Source organism: Arachis duranensis, chromosome 8, assembly GCF_000817695.3.
Source record: "Arachis duranensis cultivar V14167 chromosome 8, aradu.V14167.gnm2.J7QH, whole genome shotgun sequence".
NCBI classification, from domain to species: Eukaryota; Viridiplantae; Streptophyta; class Magnoliopsida; order Fabales; family Fabaceae; genus Arachis; species Arachis duranensis.
Window position 1 is genome coordinate 44,130,785 of NC_029779.3, and position 15,092 is coordinate 44,145,876.

At 32.6% G+C, this 15,092-nt stretch overlaps 3 protein-coding genes across 4 annotated transcripts; 2 read left to right on the forward strand and 1 right to left on the reverse strand.

Annotated features, from left to right (window-relative positions):
- The first annotated feature begins 1,481 nt into the window (after positions 1–1,481).
- LOC107463098 (protein OXIDATIVE STRESS 3 LIKE 4) lies at positions 1,482–2,764 on the forward strand. The gene is made up of 2 exons (XM_016081835.3): positions 1,482–1,946; positions 2,048–2,764. Exons 1-2 carry the CDS (start codon positions 1,678–1,680, stop codon positions 2,520–2,522), a joined length of 744 nt encoding a protein of 247 aa, XP_015937321.1. The 5' UTR covers positions 1,482–1,677; the 3' UTR covers positions 2,523–2,764.
- A 7,264-nt stretch (positions 2,765–10,028) lies between these two features.
- LOC107463094 (uncharacterized) lies at positions 10,029–12,645 on the forward strand. 2 transcript variants are annotated; one of them, XM_016081832.2, is made up of 3 exons: positions 10,029–10,119; positions 10,247–10,575; positions 12,383–12,645. In XM_016081832.2, exons 2-3 carry the CDS (start codon positions 10,339–10,341, stop codon positions 12,563–12,565), a joined length of 420 nt encoding a protein of 139 aa, XP_015937318.1. In that variant the 5' UTR covers positions 10,029–10,119; positions 10,247–10,338; the 3' UTR covers positions 12,566–12,645. The 2 variants fall into 2 exon arrangements, with proteins under 2 accessions (XP_015937318.1, XP_015937316.1); XM_016081830.3 differs by lacking the exon at positions 10,029–10,119 and having other exon boundaries at positions 10,152–10,575.
- Positions 12,646–13,238: 593 nt separating this feature from the next.
- LOC107463095 (uncharacterized) lies at positions 13,239–14,303 on the reverse strand. Its single transcript, XM_052252508.1, is given in 2 exon segments — positions 13,239–14,273; positions 14,275–14,303. Coding segments are annotated over 2 exon segments (198 nt in total). The 3' UTR covers positions 13,239–14,104.
- Positions 14,304–15,092: the final 789 nt, after the last annotated feature.

A 15,092-nucleotide genomic window follows, 5' to 3' on the forward strand; every position in this document is an offset into this window, starting at 1 on the left:
TGACACTTGTTGTAAATATCCAAAACCCCCTTAATTTTCTTTAATTAATCTTCTCAACTTGGAAACAAAACTTGTCTTGAATGGTCAATAAAAATCTATATTCGTCATCAATAACTTAGACATTTCAAAAACAATAACCATCCAGAATTTTTCTTCTTCTTTTCTTCTTCGCTCCGTGCTGATCACAACATTCCTCTAATCCTTCATCTCAAATTATTATTCTCCCCAAAATCAAAGAAAAAGTAAAAAAAAATTATGAGTTTAATTTTTCAAAATATTTTTTTTAATTTTAAACTCTAAATTTTCTAAAAAAGGAAATTAAAAAAATAATTCTATAATAAAGAAGTTAACTAATATTAATGAAAGGTTAATTTCATATATTTATTCTTTTGTTATTCATTTAAAATCTAGAATTTGAATAAAATATTTTATATAATTTTTTTCTAATACGCTATTATCAAATTACAGAGTATGATACCTGTATATTATTTATTATCTTTTGACAAACTACTAACTATTTTATTAACTAAAATTATTATTTTTAAAAATGGTAAGATTATAATAAAATCTGAACCATTAACAAAATAAAAGGTGCCGATTTTTTTATGCAAATAAAAGAGTTCTTTAACAAACTCCTATAAAAAGTCAAATTGTAAAAATTAAGTTACACATAATAATACACTGTTTGTGTAAGAAAAGATGTTACACCAATAATTAATTATATATTGTTACATTATTGAAAGTAAATAATTTTAAATTTATTATTTAAAAATTATATAAACACATAAATCTAATTAAATAATTGTATAAATATTAATTTAATAAGAATATATAAAAATTGAACATAACAATAAATACTATCCAAAAAAAAGAAAGAAAAATTTCAGTTGAATTGTGTTATCCTAAACAATTTTTTTTTTGTTTATAGTATTCTCCGACCAACAAGTTAAGAACTAATTTATTGCGGATCGAAATTCTATTTAAAAATTTATATTATTAGTCAATGAGTTACTGCATGCATTTGAATCCTGACACTTATTAAGTAGACAAGTAAACTGACCACTCGATCAATCTAAAAATTAAATAATAAAAATTTAGATGCACTGAACTTCATACAAAATTAATGAATAAAGATCATTAAATAATCATCATTTAACAGCTATTAATTATTAATTTTATAATTTTCACAAAATTAAAAAACCTAAATAAGGGAAGCATGAGGGTAGTGTGATCCAATAAAAGGAAACAAGAGGATAAGATTATAAGAAAGAAAGTAATGAAAGCATAGACTCATTGATCATAGACAGAGGCATAAATCCATAATCAACGTTACAACCCAACTACCCTTATTCTGGTTCATGTCCTTGCCACGTCATCAAGAAACGTGTCCAAATACCTTCTCTCATCTAATCTAATCTCTTTTCGATTTCAACAGTTTTTCATTTCCATATATAAAAAACTTGTGATTTGGTCTCACTATATTCTTTAGCAGTTTCTTCCTCTCTTTCTCTCTCTAAAATGCAAATCCTCCTTTACCTTTCTCTCTCTAAACTTGTTGCATAGTAATCGAGTGAAATCTAAAATAGAAAAAAAGAAAATCCAAGAGATCATTCTAGAATCTGCTGAATTAAATCTCCAAGATTGCAATTGATTTTTGTTACCAGCATTTTATTAAGAATGGAGGTTTTGGTGGGTCCCACCTTCGCCATCGACGTTTCGTCTTCTCCTCCGCCGCCGGTAACAGCTGCCACGGCGGACCAAGACAGGCTGGGGTCGGCTTTTCGGATCTCTGCTCAGCCGAAATTCTTCGCCGGCGACCTGTCGGAGAGCTCGTCGTCGTCGATCGGAACCCCCGACGACGACAGTGGGGATGAGGAAGAGATTCAGAGCGGTTTGAAGCCTGGTTTGGGTTCTTTGGATTCTCTGGAAGATTCTCTTCCAATCAAGTATCTTTCTTATCCTTCATCTCTTTTTGATTAGTTTTCAGAGATTTGCATGCATTACCAAAGTAGTTCAACAAATTTGTTTTTAATTTTTGTTTGTTTAGGAGAGGATTATCAAGCCATTTTGATGGGAAATCAAAGTCTTTCACGGATCTATCACAAGTGAACAATTTGATGGAATTGCAAAAGCAAGAAAGCCCTTTCAATAAGAGAAGAAGGGTTTTGATTGCTTCTAAATGGAGAAAATCTTCATTCTACACATGGTCAAAGTCAAACCCCACATCCATGCCTCTTTTGCCTGTGAATGAGGATCATGATGATGATGATGTTGATGATGATGATGATGATGATTTCCAAGAAAGAAAAGCTAGAAAAGTTCCCTCCACATCATCCTCATCATCCTCATCCTCCTTATCAGAGGAGAAGAAGCATGAGGATCAGGTGCAGGTGCGGCACACCAGAATAGTACCTGAATCTTATGCAGCTCACATGAGGCTTAGGCTAGGGAGCTTCAAGACTAAGAGTTTTTCTCTAGCAGATCTACAAGAACATGCTGATGAGGAAGATCATGATGATTGATTCAAAATTGGGTTTTTATTTATTCTTTTCTTGTTCTTGTTATTAAATAAAAATTAGGAGAATTAGGTAATTAGCTATAAATATTAACTAGTGTGACTATAGTAAGCAACCCATATTTTCCCATATATATATATATATAAGTTGATCACTTTTTTGAGAATGAAATTTATATTTAGATATATTAATTTATAAACATAACCAGAAAAAAAATCAATCCTTTTTCTTTTGTTTGTTTGTTAAAACTTGAGAATATACCATTCATATCCTTTTTCTTTTATTATGATTATCTTTTGTATTGTGAATATGGATGTTGGATGGGATTACATTCACATATAACAAAAGGAGAACCCAAAAAACATCCAAATGAGAGAAACATTATAAAAAGAACACAAGGCTATTATCAAGAGATAGAGTGCTATTACACGTTTTCATAGTTTGATTGGTCTTTTTTCTTTTGCACAAGAGCCAATAGGGAATTGATATGTGGCAAATATCCTTGAAAATTATGGTCACTTGACCAATATTTAGAAACGTATCTTAAACAAATCTTATCCTGTCCTTTTAGGATTCATACATCTTATAATTCTCTTTTTCTTTTTTTTTTATTGAAAAAAAGATTACTTTATTTTTTTTTTATAGATTTGCTTATGGATTTTGTTTGAGAATACCACAAGTAGAAAACTTTAATTGAAAATATAAATTAAATATAGATTTTTTTTAAGTTTTGTATACATTGATAGTATTGAAAGAATCATTTTTTTTTTCTTTTTACTTTCTTAAATAATATCTCTAAAACACTCTTTAGCTAAATCATTTGTTTAATTATTGTGACCTGCAAGTTATGTCCACTTTGTTTTTGGAATGGAATCTCTCAAATAAAAAATTGACATATTGAAAGGTATTATTATTTAAGGATACAAATTGAGGGTATGTTTTTTACCCCCAAAAAAAAAATTAAGGGGTTGTCTGCTTATTGGTATGTTTAGTTAATAAGAGTATGAATTATGAAAGAACCAAAAAGAACTTAAAGGGTAGAAATTGACTAAGAGTTTTCATGAATGGGCATTATATGTAATTTTATATATAAAGGAGGTTTAGAGTGGAAATTAAATTTATAAATGAATTGTATACTTGGATTTATTTATTAAAAAAAAACTTTTATTTCACTAATTTGATGATTAAACACATTTCTATTGTAATTTTTTACTATTACTTTATATGATAGATTTTACCAATAGTTTCGCAAGAGAAATAAATAATTAATCAATAGTGAAAATATTATATTTAAGATGTGCATCAACCAAATTAAATATATATTATATATATAAGATAGTCCATATGAAATTGAAACTGAGTGGATTAAAATTTCCTTTATCTTTATTCGGAGTTGAACAAGAATCGAATTTGAAGTGTGTGTGGTCTTAATCTATCTTTCAACCTAGGTAGGCATTTTCCCATTTTAGGTTGCTTCACATAGCTATATATAAATATAATGACTCGACTTTGTTGCTCATTGGGTTAAGTAGATAAGGTGGGTCAAGCTGACTTTTCAAGTATAACATAAAAGATTTTATTTTAGATCCACTGGAATTCTTGCTCAAGATACAAGGTTTGAACGGGAATATTTTAATTTAAATAAAAGAATCCATTTTTTGTTAAAAAAAAAATCCACTAAATAAAAGATGCTAACGAGATTAATTACTCATATTTCACTGGCTTACATATAATTTTTGAACAATATTACACATCCAAATATTTTTTGTTAATTAAATCTAACCAAATTGATTTAACATAATAAAAATTAGTTATGACTAGTATTATTCTAAATTTTGTTGTTTAACTTAGTTAAACTTGATTCATAAAAAGACTTAGATTTAGATATGTAACATTACTCATAATTTTTTGAGTAATTACCCAAATTAGTCCCAAGGATTTTAAAATTGGACATTTTAGTCCCCAGGAAAAATTAATACACAGATCAATCCTCAAGGTTTTACTCCGACAAATAAATCAGTTCCCAGTTTATTTTCCAGCAGAGTAATTATCCAGATCAGTCCCCCAAAGATTTTAAAAACGAACATTTTAGTCCCCAAAAAAAACCAATATACAAATCAATCTCCAACGTTTCTCTCTATTAGATAGATAAAATAAGATACACAACGAGACCGTGATGCTTAGGAGGCGTAATGAGGACGACCAAGGAGTGGGGAGGAGTAAACGCAATTAGAGAGAGTTGGAGTACCTTTTCTAGAGGAATGATTTGGGAAGAGAAAACGAAACACCAATGAGACGGTGATGCTTGGGAGGCGCAACGACGGCGAAAGAATGGAGAAGGTAACTCAGGTTAAAATAAATACCCAATTAGAATGTGACACATCAGAAATGATAACTTACATGTTACTTTAGAGAGGGTGGATGACATTACCTTTAAAAATATGTATTTAATATAAATCTAAATTAAAATCTTTTCTTTTAATACATATTTTTTAATATAAACATATATTTTTTTATATATAAGACATCTTTTGATTATATTAAATACAAAAATATCAAATAATTTTAACCTTAAATTTTTTGTAAAATAATCTCTAATAATATTATTATTATTATTATTGTTGTTGTTGACTGACTATATATATATATAAAAGAATTTAGTGAATAAATTTATCATTATTTTTGTCTAAAAAATATAGTACAATATTATTGTGTAATTAATAATAATAATAATAATTTTATTTTATTTTATTTTATTTTTGGACGGAGAACTATTATTTCTAATAGAGAAAAAGTTGGGGATTGATTTGTACATTAGTTTTTTTTTGGACTAAAATGTCCGTTTTTAAAATCTTTGGGAACTGAATAATTACTCTGCCGAAAAGGAACTGGAAACTGATTTGTCTGCCGGAGTAAAATTTTGGGAATTGATCTGTGTGTTAATTTTTCTTGAGGACTAAAATGTCCAATTCTAAAATCCTTGGAGACTGATTTGGATAATTACTCTAATTTTTTTAAGCTAGCGAAATATCTTCAAATATTTATTTTACCAGTGAAATATGTTAAAATATAAATGTCATTAAAATTTTTTTTTGATTGGATTTAAATAAAATATAAAAATAAAAATAATAAGAAATTAATTTTTTTATTAGTTTTAGTTTCAATTTAGAAAAATTGGGCTTTTACAAACTTATAAAGTTTAAGTGAAACAATTAATACTTTTTTAAAAGTTCATTTAAATCAATCTTTTAATTTATTAGCATTTAAAAAATTGTTATTGGAGCTTCGGATTTTGGGAAAAAAAAAGGCAAACATATAATCTTCGAATATATAGCATAAGAACTGAAATTTAGAATTATTCATAATTTAAAATAATAGAAAGTTATCATTTTTTTGGTTGCTTACGGTATTCCCAACTCGACAGGTCAATCATTAATTCGTTGCAGAGCTCTATTTAAGGGTCTGTCACTGCTCAATAAATTGCTGCATGCACAATGCGAAATTATAGAAAGTTGTCATTAAGAAATGTCAACATACATGTTGTTATTAATGTGTAAAATAATTACATGAAGCCAACAAAATACCCTAATAATTGATAAATGCGTAAATATACGAGGTTTTGAATAAAAATGTAAATAATGAAATTTTTATTTAAATAAAAAAAGCCTTTGAATTTGTGGACCTCCAATATTCTCTGTTATATAAGGTATAAGTACTGAGAAACAAAAGAATATTACATTGGATCCGAAGTTCCAATTTTTTCCCCATACATTTGTCAAAATCTACATCAACCAAAAATATCATACCTCCACACCAATTGTCTGTCATAATAATGTTATTTCAACATACACATTTTGTTCATTCATTATTATTAAAGAAAAAAAAAATTGCCAATTATTTTAAAATACTTAAAGATGATTAAAAAAAAGTCAAAATAGCATACTTATTTTCATGAATATTACACATTGATTCATGAGGCTATTTTCTTGATCAATAGTGTTAGATTAACAATTTTTTTCTTTTTTTTTTTTACAACTAAGACTTAAAAATTTTTATATTTGCATTGGTAATCTAAAAATATATTTATAATGCAAATATGGAAAGGCATGCGTCAGGATATTCAAGGGTTTATCTTCAAATTTCAAACCTTAATTGTATAATAATTATATTAAAATATTTTTTATCTAAAATTAATCCGTTACGAATCTGAATTTTATTTAAAATTTTTGTGATTCGTGAATTTTAATAGACTAAATTGAAGATCTCAAAAATAGGAAAGAGGCATCAATTAGAAGGGATATGATATGATAGGATAAGATATGATAAAGGGGGTGAAAGTAGGAAAAGGCAAATGAAGAGAGAAACCTCGTCATTGTTCAAATATTCGGAAGTATGTAGGATAAGACTTTGACAAGATCTTGGTGGTGGAGAAGAGAGAGGGGACCACATTGTTTGTGTGTGTGTGGTTTCTACACTTTGTTTCATTTGCAAGCATGTTATTATATCATCTGCCACTTGCAACATGCAACAAACAAATCATTGTGATCCCTTATACAAAAATGTCTTTGTATTTCAATACAGTGCCATAACTTCAGAAAATTTTTGGGGTAAAAAATTTTACCACAAATTATATTATAGTATTTGTATTAAAATGAAATTTATTAATATAATTAATTTTAAATTTATCACTAATATTTTTTTGGCGTTCAATTTATCTGTTTGGTGGTCGGATACCAAATGGATCAGGTGAGTAGAATGGGTAAGTAAAAAGAGGGGAATCTGGACTTAGTTGATGACGAATGGACGGATCTTTTGGATTGTGTGGTGGATAGTGGAAAGTTGAGACCTCACGACCTTCTGAGCTGCAGTGTTGGAAAGGGGGAGCCACCTGCAAAAAAGACTTCGACGCTCAAGTCAGAATCCGTACAGATGGCAGTAAAGGTGAGTGGATAGTGACGTACCGTGGGAGAGGGGTAGGACCCTCCCCTTTTATACTCTGTGTCCTAGGGCGGGTCCCACGGGAATGTTTGGCACCTTCCAGAAAATTTTCCCCTCCCAGCTGTCATGAGCGCTGTTGGAGGAGAGGGAAGGTCCGGGAGCTCCCGTCGGGTCGGTTGCCAGCAATTCGCCGGGTCGGCCGTTCGGGCCGGGGCGCTGCATCAAGCGGGCCGGGATGGAACAGTACCCCCAACGCGCCAGCTAGGGTTGTGAGCACCGTGGGTGGCGCGTTATGTTTTGGTTATCTCGTCGTTGGGTCGGTTTGCTATCAATCGTGGTAGGGGCGTGCCCTCTAAGTGCGAGTGAGGCTCGTCACTTCGAAAGAACGCCCTTTGTCGCCTCGTTCTTTGCGCCGAGCGTTTAATGCTCTTAATGGTTGATTCAAACCCTGCGTGTAATGTCCACCTTGCCCTTGCCTTTCGAGCTCCCAGGCGTCAATTATCATTTCAGCTTTCTTATGCCTTTTGCGTTTCAGTTTCTAACCCCCACTATTACCACATTTTCCTCATTTCCATTCTACATTCTCTGAGGCCGTTCGCTGTGAATTGCTTGCTTCCTCCTAACTCCTTTGGGATTCCCCAACCTCTCTTGATCATCTTCATTATTCTGGTAAGTGCCTTCTCTTCCTTTATTTCTGCATTTTTTCTTGCGTTCATGTTACTTTCCTTTGGCTTGGCTTTGTTTATGTTCTGTGTATTTTGTTGGATTGCATGCCTGATTCAGACCAACGCTAGGTAGATATTAGGGGGTTGCCATAGTAGATTTTCTGGTTTTTTAGGCCTTTAGCTTTCATTGGACTGTAGATTACAGTAGATTTAGCTTTTGTTTAACAGCGAATAGGTAAAATGTAGTTTCTGGTGTTAGTCCCGAATTTTCAACCTCACAGATTGATTCTGAGTGGTGCCCCCACTGTAGGTATGGCCCAACGTCCTGTCACAAGGGTTCCTATCACGAGAGCGACTGTAGATCGGTACGCCTGGGTGACCTCGGACGTGAAGAACACCCCTCACAGATGACCTTAGAGGAACTCACGGAGTTCCATGAAGTGGATTATCTCTGCGGGGGAGGTCCCGAGGAGGCGAACTATGAGGTGTTTGTTCCCAATAACCAGGAACGGATATGCCATCTGAACCTGCACATTCCCCGGATCGCTGATTGGATCTGGATGTACAAAATTATGTTCACCAATTTGGAGATTCGTATTCCTTTTTCCCCCTTTCAAATGACGCTGCTAAACCGGTGTGACGTGGTGCCGTCTCAGCTTCACCTGAACAGCTGGGCCTCTATCCGCTGTTTCAAGATGGTCTGCGAGTATCTAGAGTTACCGGCCTCAGTGGAAGTATTCTTGTTTCTTTTTGTCCTAACAAATCCTTCAAAAGAGGGAAGAGTCAAGAAGGGATTCATGAAGGATCTTTGGCCTGTTTGAGTTATTTTTTGTAAGTTTTTTTTAATGTCTTTTATATTTTTTTACAAATTCTGTACTTTATATTCATGCAGTTTATTTTTCTTGTAATTTTTTTTTTACATTTTAGGTTTCATTTTTAAATGCCTTTATATTCTTTTGTAGCATTTTCATATTCAATAAAAGTTTCCTTACATTTAAAACATTCAATTTGCAAATCAGACTAATTTTAAATTTTAAATTTATTAGTTTGCTTTTACAAAAAAGTTTGTGTTCCGTGGTGTGCCAAATGGGTCAGAAACTCTGGATTCTGGGGAGTGCAGCTGGGGCTGGATCAGGCTTGAGGTCTTGGTGAGCCGACGATTCGAGGAGTAGGGGGTGTGCCACCTGCAAGGACTCCAACGCCCAAATAAAGGTCTGTATGAAGAGGTAACAATTATGGTGAAAAGGAGTGACATACCTCTGGGAGGGGTAAAGCCCTCCCCATATATAGCCCTGTACTAGGGCGAGTCCCACATGAGCAGGCGCAGCTTCCAGGAAATTTTCCTTTTTCAGCTGGCTGACTTCACGTGGACGGAGAGATGATGCGCGGGTCATTTTTCGGCCCGGGCAGAGAACACGGTCGGATCGACAGTTTGTCCTGACTCGAGATCCTACTTGGTTAGGCTGGGTCAGAACAGTTTATTTTTTTGTCAATGATAAAATAAAAGACATTGATGCATGTTAAACTGATATTTACCAAAAAAATTATATATGTTACTATCAAAAATTAGATATTAAGCAACAGTTAAAACTCATTTATATTGGGGTGTGAAAAATCTGCATATCGAATTCTACCGGGATTTGATTTTGACCATTAAATTTTTCATAAATTTAATCAAATGATTCCAATCACATAATGAATAAAAAATATAAAAAATACTAAAAAAAAAACAGAAAATACTTGAGTTGACTTTAGACATATCCGTTCTAATTTCTAAGTATTATGAGTATTACACTTAAGCAAAGGGAATCTTTGGCAAAAGATTATGAGTAAGTACAATAATACCTTGTTGCTCCGTCCTTCTAACAGGGTAACACTCTCACTTAAATAAAATCCAACTTTTTCCCTTGTAACTAAACCAAATAAAACAGTAAAACCGCAACTAAAATCATTTCCTCATTACCATCTCCCTCGCAGGCTCGCAGAATCGTAGCTCCAAGGTAATTAAGTTTCATTATTGTGTAATTAGTCACTTCTTCATTGTTATGAATTGAATCTATTCTCTTCAAATATCAATGGCTTTCACAATCTCATTCCCTATGTTTCGTTTCCTCCTCACACCATCAGCTTCTTCAATCTCAACTTCCACGGCTATTAGGGTTCCACATTTACACGCGCCCACGCTCTCCACTCGCCCCACTCTACTAAGCTCCAACTCAATGAGTCAACCCCTCGCCGATTCCCAAACCATCGCCAATCAGACCCAATCGCCGTCGGAAAACGCTGAAGTGGTGCTGCAGTACGTGGTGCTCCGGCGGGACCTGATCGACACGTGGCCGCTTGGTAGTGTGGTGACGCAGGGTTGCCATGCTTCTGTTTCCGCCGTTTGGGCCAACAAAGACGATCCTTTAACTATCGATTATTGCAGCCCCGAGAAAATCGATTCCATGCACAAGGTAATGCCTTTTCTCTTTTTTATTTTATTTTTTAAATTTAGTGAATGAAATGTTTAACCAGCAACATCTAGGCAAGTATGAGAAGACTATGTTATTTGAGTTATAGTTCATTGACGTGTGTTTTTTTACCCCTTATTTTGTTGCTGATTCATAATGTTAATTTATCAAATTGCTAAATTTGGTCGAACACTAATGCGCTCCGGCGAAAGTAAAGAGGACAGGTCTATCTGGATCCTAAACTCTAAATTCTAATCCTTAAACTCTAAATCTAAATCATTGACATAAAATATAAACAATAGATAGCTAGGATTTGTTTAATTAACAAGGAGTGCACCATTCCTTACTAATCCTTACTTAGTGAGGAGCATTTAAGGAAGCGCTTGTTATTGTTGGTTACATAATTCCCATTTTGAAATTTAAAATTAAAGCAGCATTGTTGGGATGTTACATATTGTGAGCTTTGTATTTGTGTTTTTGATGAACTTGGACAATGTGGAGTTCCAAATGTTGGTGGGGTTATTATTGCTTATAGAAAGGTGTTTTGCAAGGTTGACATGCTTGTGTTTGATGAATAGAAAGTTTTCAAAATTCCAGGTCAGTTTTTCCCCCAGTGAGATGCCTATAAGCAAATGAGAGATTGGTTACTGTACTTAATGGCGGATACTTGGTTGTGGAAAATTAAAAAAGGACAATTGTAAAGTAGGAAAGTGAGGCACTAATCTCTTAGTTTCCAAATCTGTGAATTACACCTCATATATACATATGTTGCCATTGTTAGCACATAATGGTAGCTAAAAGAAGATGCAGTAAATGCTGAAAATACAAGATTTCTTATCCTTGCTGACTATTGAGAATCGCATTGCTACATGATGATTGAGGGTATTGAAGTAGCTAAGAGTGTGCTGACAACTTCCTAAATAACAAATTTTTTGTTAGATGCTATTGCAGGCTCTTATGATGAGGAAGTATGATATGTAATATAATCTAATAGAAGGCACTGTTTTATAACTTGGTGTTTGATACACTTTTTAGGTCCATAAATGTGAGGGTACGTTGTTTGTCTATCCAACAGCGTTGCGCAACTCTCATAAAACTCCCATTTTCTCCTTGGACAACACTCTTCTTTGTCCCCCGTAATGTCTATGCCGTCTACACTGTCCTTTGTCGTCACCACGAGCCACCAACCACCACGATCTCCACTGTTCTCCCACCCTCATCCAAGTGCTACCACATGCTGTCCACAACTACGGCCACCTTCCTCTGCTTTCTTTTCTGGTTCCTCCTTCCTGTCCTCCGAAACATCCGTGAGAAGGTTATTGTGAACTTGTGGTCAGAGTCTTTGCAACAGCTTTGATTTCGACCAAATTTCTATAAAAAAAGGAAAGGAATTGAGTTTGGTTATAATGTAAATCCACGGATTTACAAAATCAATTCAATTATTTTTTCAATCCATTTTAAACAAAGAATTTGATTTTGAAATCAAACCAATTCCAATTCCATTGTGTTCCAAACACACACTAAGTGTGACTGCAAAGTTGAAAGGAGAAACATGACAAGAAACATCACACAAGTGTTAATTCGCAAAGCAAATCCTCTATTCTATTGTATTTTGTATACTTCATCTGTCAGTATGGTATGTTCAGGACTGAGGAGTCAGTTAATGTAGCATATATATTGTGCTTCATGATTTGTTATTTGATACTAGCTAGCTTCATTGTATTAGAGTTATCTACTTATCTATAAAGTTGCATCTATATGGATATCATTCATATTAAGTTAATCTGGCTACTGAACATCAATTGTGTAGGTCACACTTGAAGTAAAGGGAGAAGCGCAGATTAAGAACTTGTCTGAGAAGCTCACATCTGGTGGAATCATTCACAAAATGTGGATTGAACAACCTGAAAACATACCTACATGCCTTGCCACAAAACCATACCCTAAATCAGTTGTATCTTCATATTTTAAGAAGTTAAAGCTCTGTAAGTGATTTCATGTTTGAATATAACCTTTTGTATTTTCTCATTTGGGATTTTGATGGAAAAAGAGAACGATGTTTTGGTTTTGGTATACTTATTTGGTAATGGTAGAAAGATAAAAAAAAATGCACTCAATATTTTCAACAAAATAATGCCAGATGAACAACTATTCTTGTACCATCATTATACAACCATGGTATTGAAAGTTTTTATATTTAAGCTTTCTAACTCTTAAATATTGCTTGCAAAATGTGTGGAAAGTCCAGAGTGGTTTTGATATGATGAATGTGGGTAATTAATATTGCATGGTTAAATTTGATAAGAAAGCAGATAGTTAATAGAGATGGCCAGCACACTTAGGTAGTGTTTGTTCCCAAAGACTGCGACTGAAAACTAAGATTCGGTATTGCCTTTGGTGGTCAGAAATTAGAACTAAAATTTCAGTTCTAAAATTCAAAATTCTAGTCCTTTCAATACTTCTAAAAAAATGAGGACATAGGATATTAAAATTTTATTGACAGAAATTAAAATTTTAATATTTTTTTAAAAATATTTTCATTTAATTTTTTAAATTTTAATTCTACATATTTATTTTAAATTTAACATAATACTGAGACATAAATTTTTTAATATATTTTATACTAAATATAATATAAAAACTTAATTTAATCTGTATCTTTTAGTTTCTGTCACCCTTCCAAACACAATAATGTGGGATACTACAAGTTTTGCACGAATCTAAACTTGTTGCATGATGGGCAAGTTTAGATCCAACTCCACACAAATATTTTGCAAACTTGTGGCAACCCACTTTTTCTGTGATTAGTATTGGTTTCCCTTACACGATAGTCTTGAGAGTACACGAAAGAAAGTATGCAAGATAAGGTTGAAGAAATCCCCACTCGCATCTCATTTCGTCTTTTCTCGTTGAATAATTCGATTCAAATATCTAAACGTCATTTCATCAATCATTTGGTGTGTGATTGAGTGGCTAGGGAAATAATATACGGAAATGGGTACATGAAGAAATCAAAGAACAAAGATGGTTGAAGATGTTTGTATGAGAGTGTATTTGATAGAAAGTTATAAGAGAGGCGGAGAAAAATTGGCAAATTCGTCACTCACCCACCACCACTCCGGTAGTTTCTTTAAGCTTCACTCTTTTAGTTTGTTCTCATACTTTACAATCGAATTACGGTTTCTGTAATTTAGCTCAATTCTCAACACAAATAGAAAACCCTAATATGATTTTTTTTAATTATTATAATACTACTTAAACTGTTCTCTTTAAATCGTAAATTGCCGAGCATGTTACCCGGGGCATGTTTATGCAATGATCAACATTTAAATTCAGTGTACCTTTTGTTTTTACTATTATCATTTTTTAACTGTAGTTCTGTAAAGAGTCCATCAGTTTGAAACACTGATTCCTTAAACGGATAACATAGAAAGGGGATAATTACAACTACATGAAAATCAAAGGGCTAAAAGAAAAAGAAAAGAGACGATAAACTTTTTCCTTGTATATATGATAGCAGAATTAGTTATTACTACTGAAGAACAAGGCGTCTGGTACAGAGAGTACAATAATACCTTGTCTTAGTCTTAAGATAAAAAGGCACAAAACAAAACCTCCACTGGCTTTCAACGTCCATAGCTTGAATCATCCCTCCACAGTAAGGGCATGACCCTGCTGCCGGGTGCCTTGACACCACTCTCATCCTCATCGCACACAAACACTATACACATCTCTCTCTCTCTCTCAACTCTAAACCAAAAATTCAACTATAGTTGTTCTCTTCTTTCATTTCATTTCATTTTCTTCACCGCCACACTTACGTCACCATCCCTCATAAATAAAGCTGGGTTAATTATTTATTTAATATTTTCTCTAATGTCAATATCTTTTTTTTTTCAATCTTTATCTTTACTATTTAGCTGAGATCCATTTAAGGATTGTCGCGTGCACAAGATAGGATTTAAACTCTCGACACTTATTTAAATGAAGAAGTGAGGTGACCACTCAGCTAATTCAAATTAGTTTTTTAACTATTTATTTTTATCTTATCTTACTACCAAAGCCACGAAAAAAAATTGCCCTTAGACACAATAAATGAATTAATACATTCCAAAACAGGCTAAAAAATATGAATCTAATTTTTTTTTTGTATTTAATATGAATCTAAATTTGATATGATGTCTCAAAATAAAATGTGATCTAAGAATATGGGTTTTAGACCTTTTGTAGATGTTTAGTTTATTTATTTTTTCTCTTTTGCTTCTTGTAATATTTGAGAAATCGTTTTGTCATATGTAAAAAGTAGACTAACCTAGACACAGGATAATGATTAGCCTTAGAACTCATACCAGCATAAAAATAATTCAATTGAAAAATATCTAATTTTCTTAAACTTCTTTCTCATTTATTTTTTTATTTAATTTACACTAAACACGAAATGCCTTTTAATTATATTGTTAAGAATTTTGTTTAACAATGTCTATTTAAAAAAAAAAAACATTTCATGTTGTATTAGTTAA

Coding starts and splice junctions, on each gene's coding strand:
- LOC107463098 (XM_016081835.3), top strand. CDS start 1,678: ATGGAGGTTTTGGTGGGTCCCACCTTCGCCATCGACGTTTCGTCTTCT. Junction 1,947..2,047: donor GAAGATTCTCTTCCAATCAA/GTATCTTTCTTA, acceptor TTGTTTGTTTAG/GAGAGGATTATCAAGCCATT.
- LOC107463094 (XM_016081830.3), top strand. CDS start 10,195: ATGGCTTTCACAATCTCATTCCCTATGTTTCGTTTCCTCCTCACACCA. Junction 10,576..12,382: donor AAATCGATTCCATGCACAAG/GTAATGCCTTTT, acceptor TCAATTGTGTAG/GTCACACTTGAAGTAAAGGG.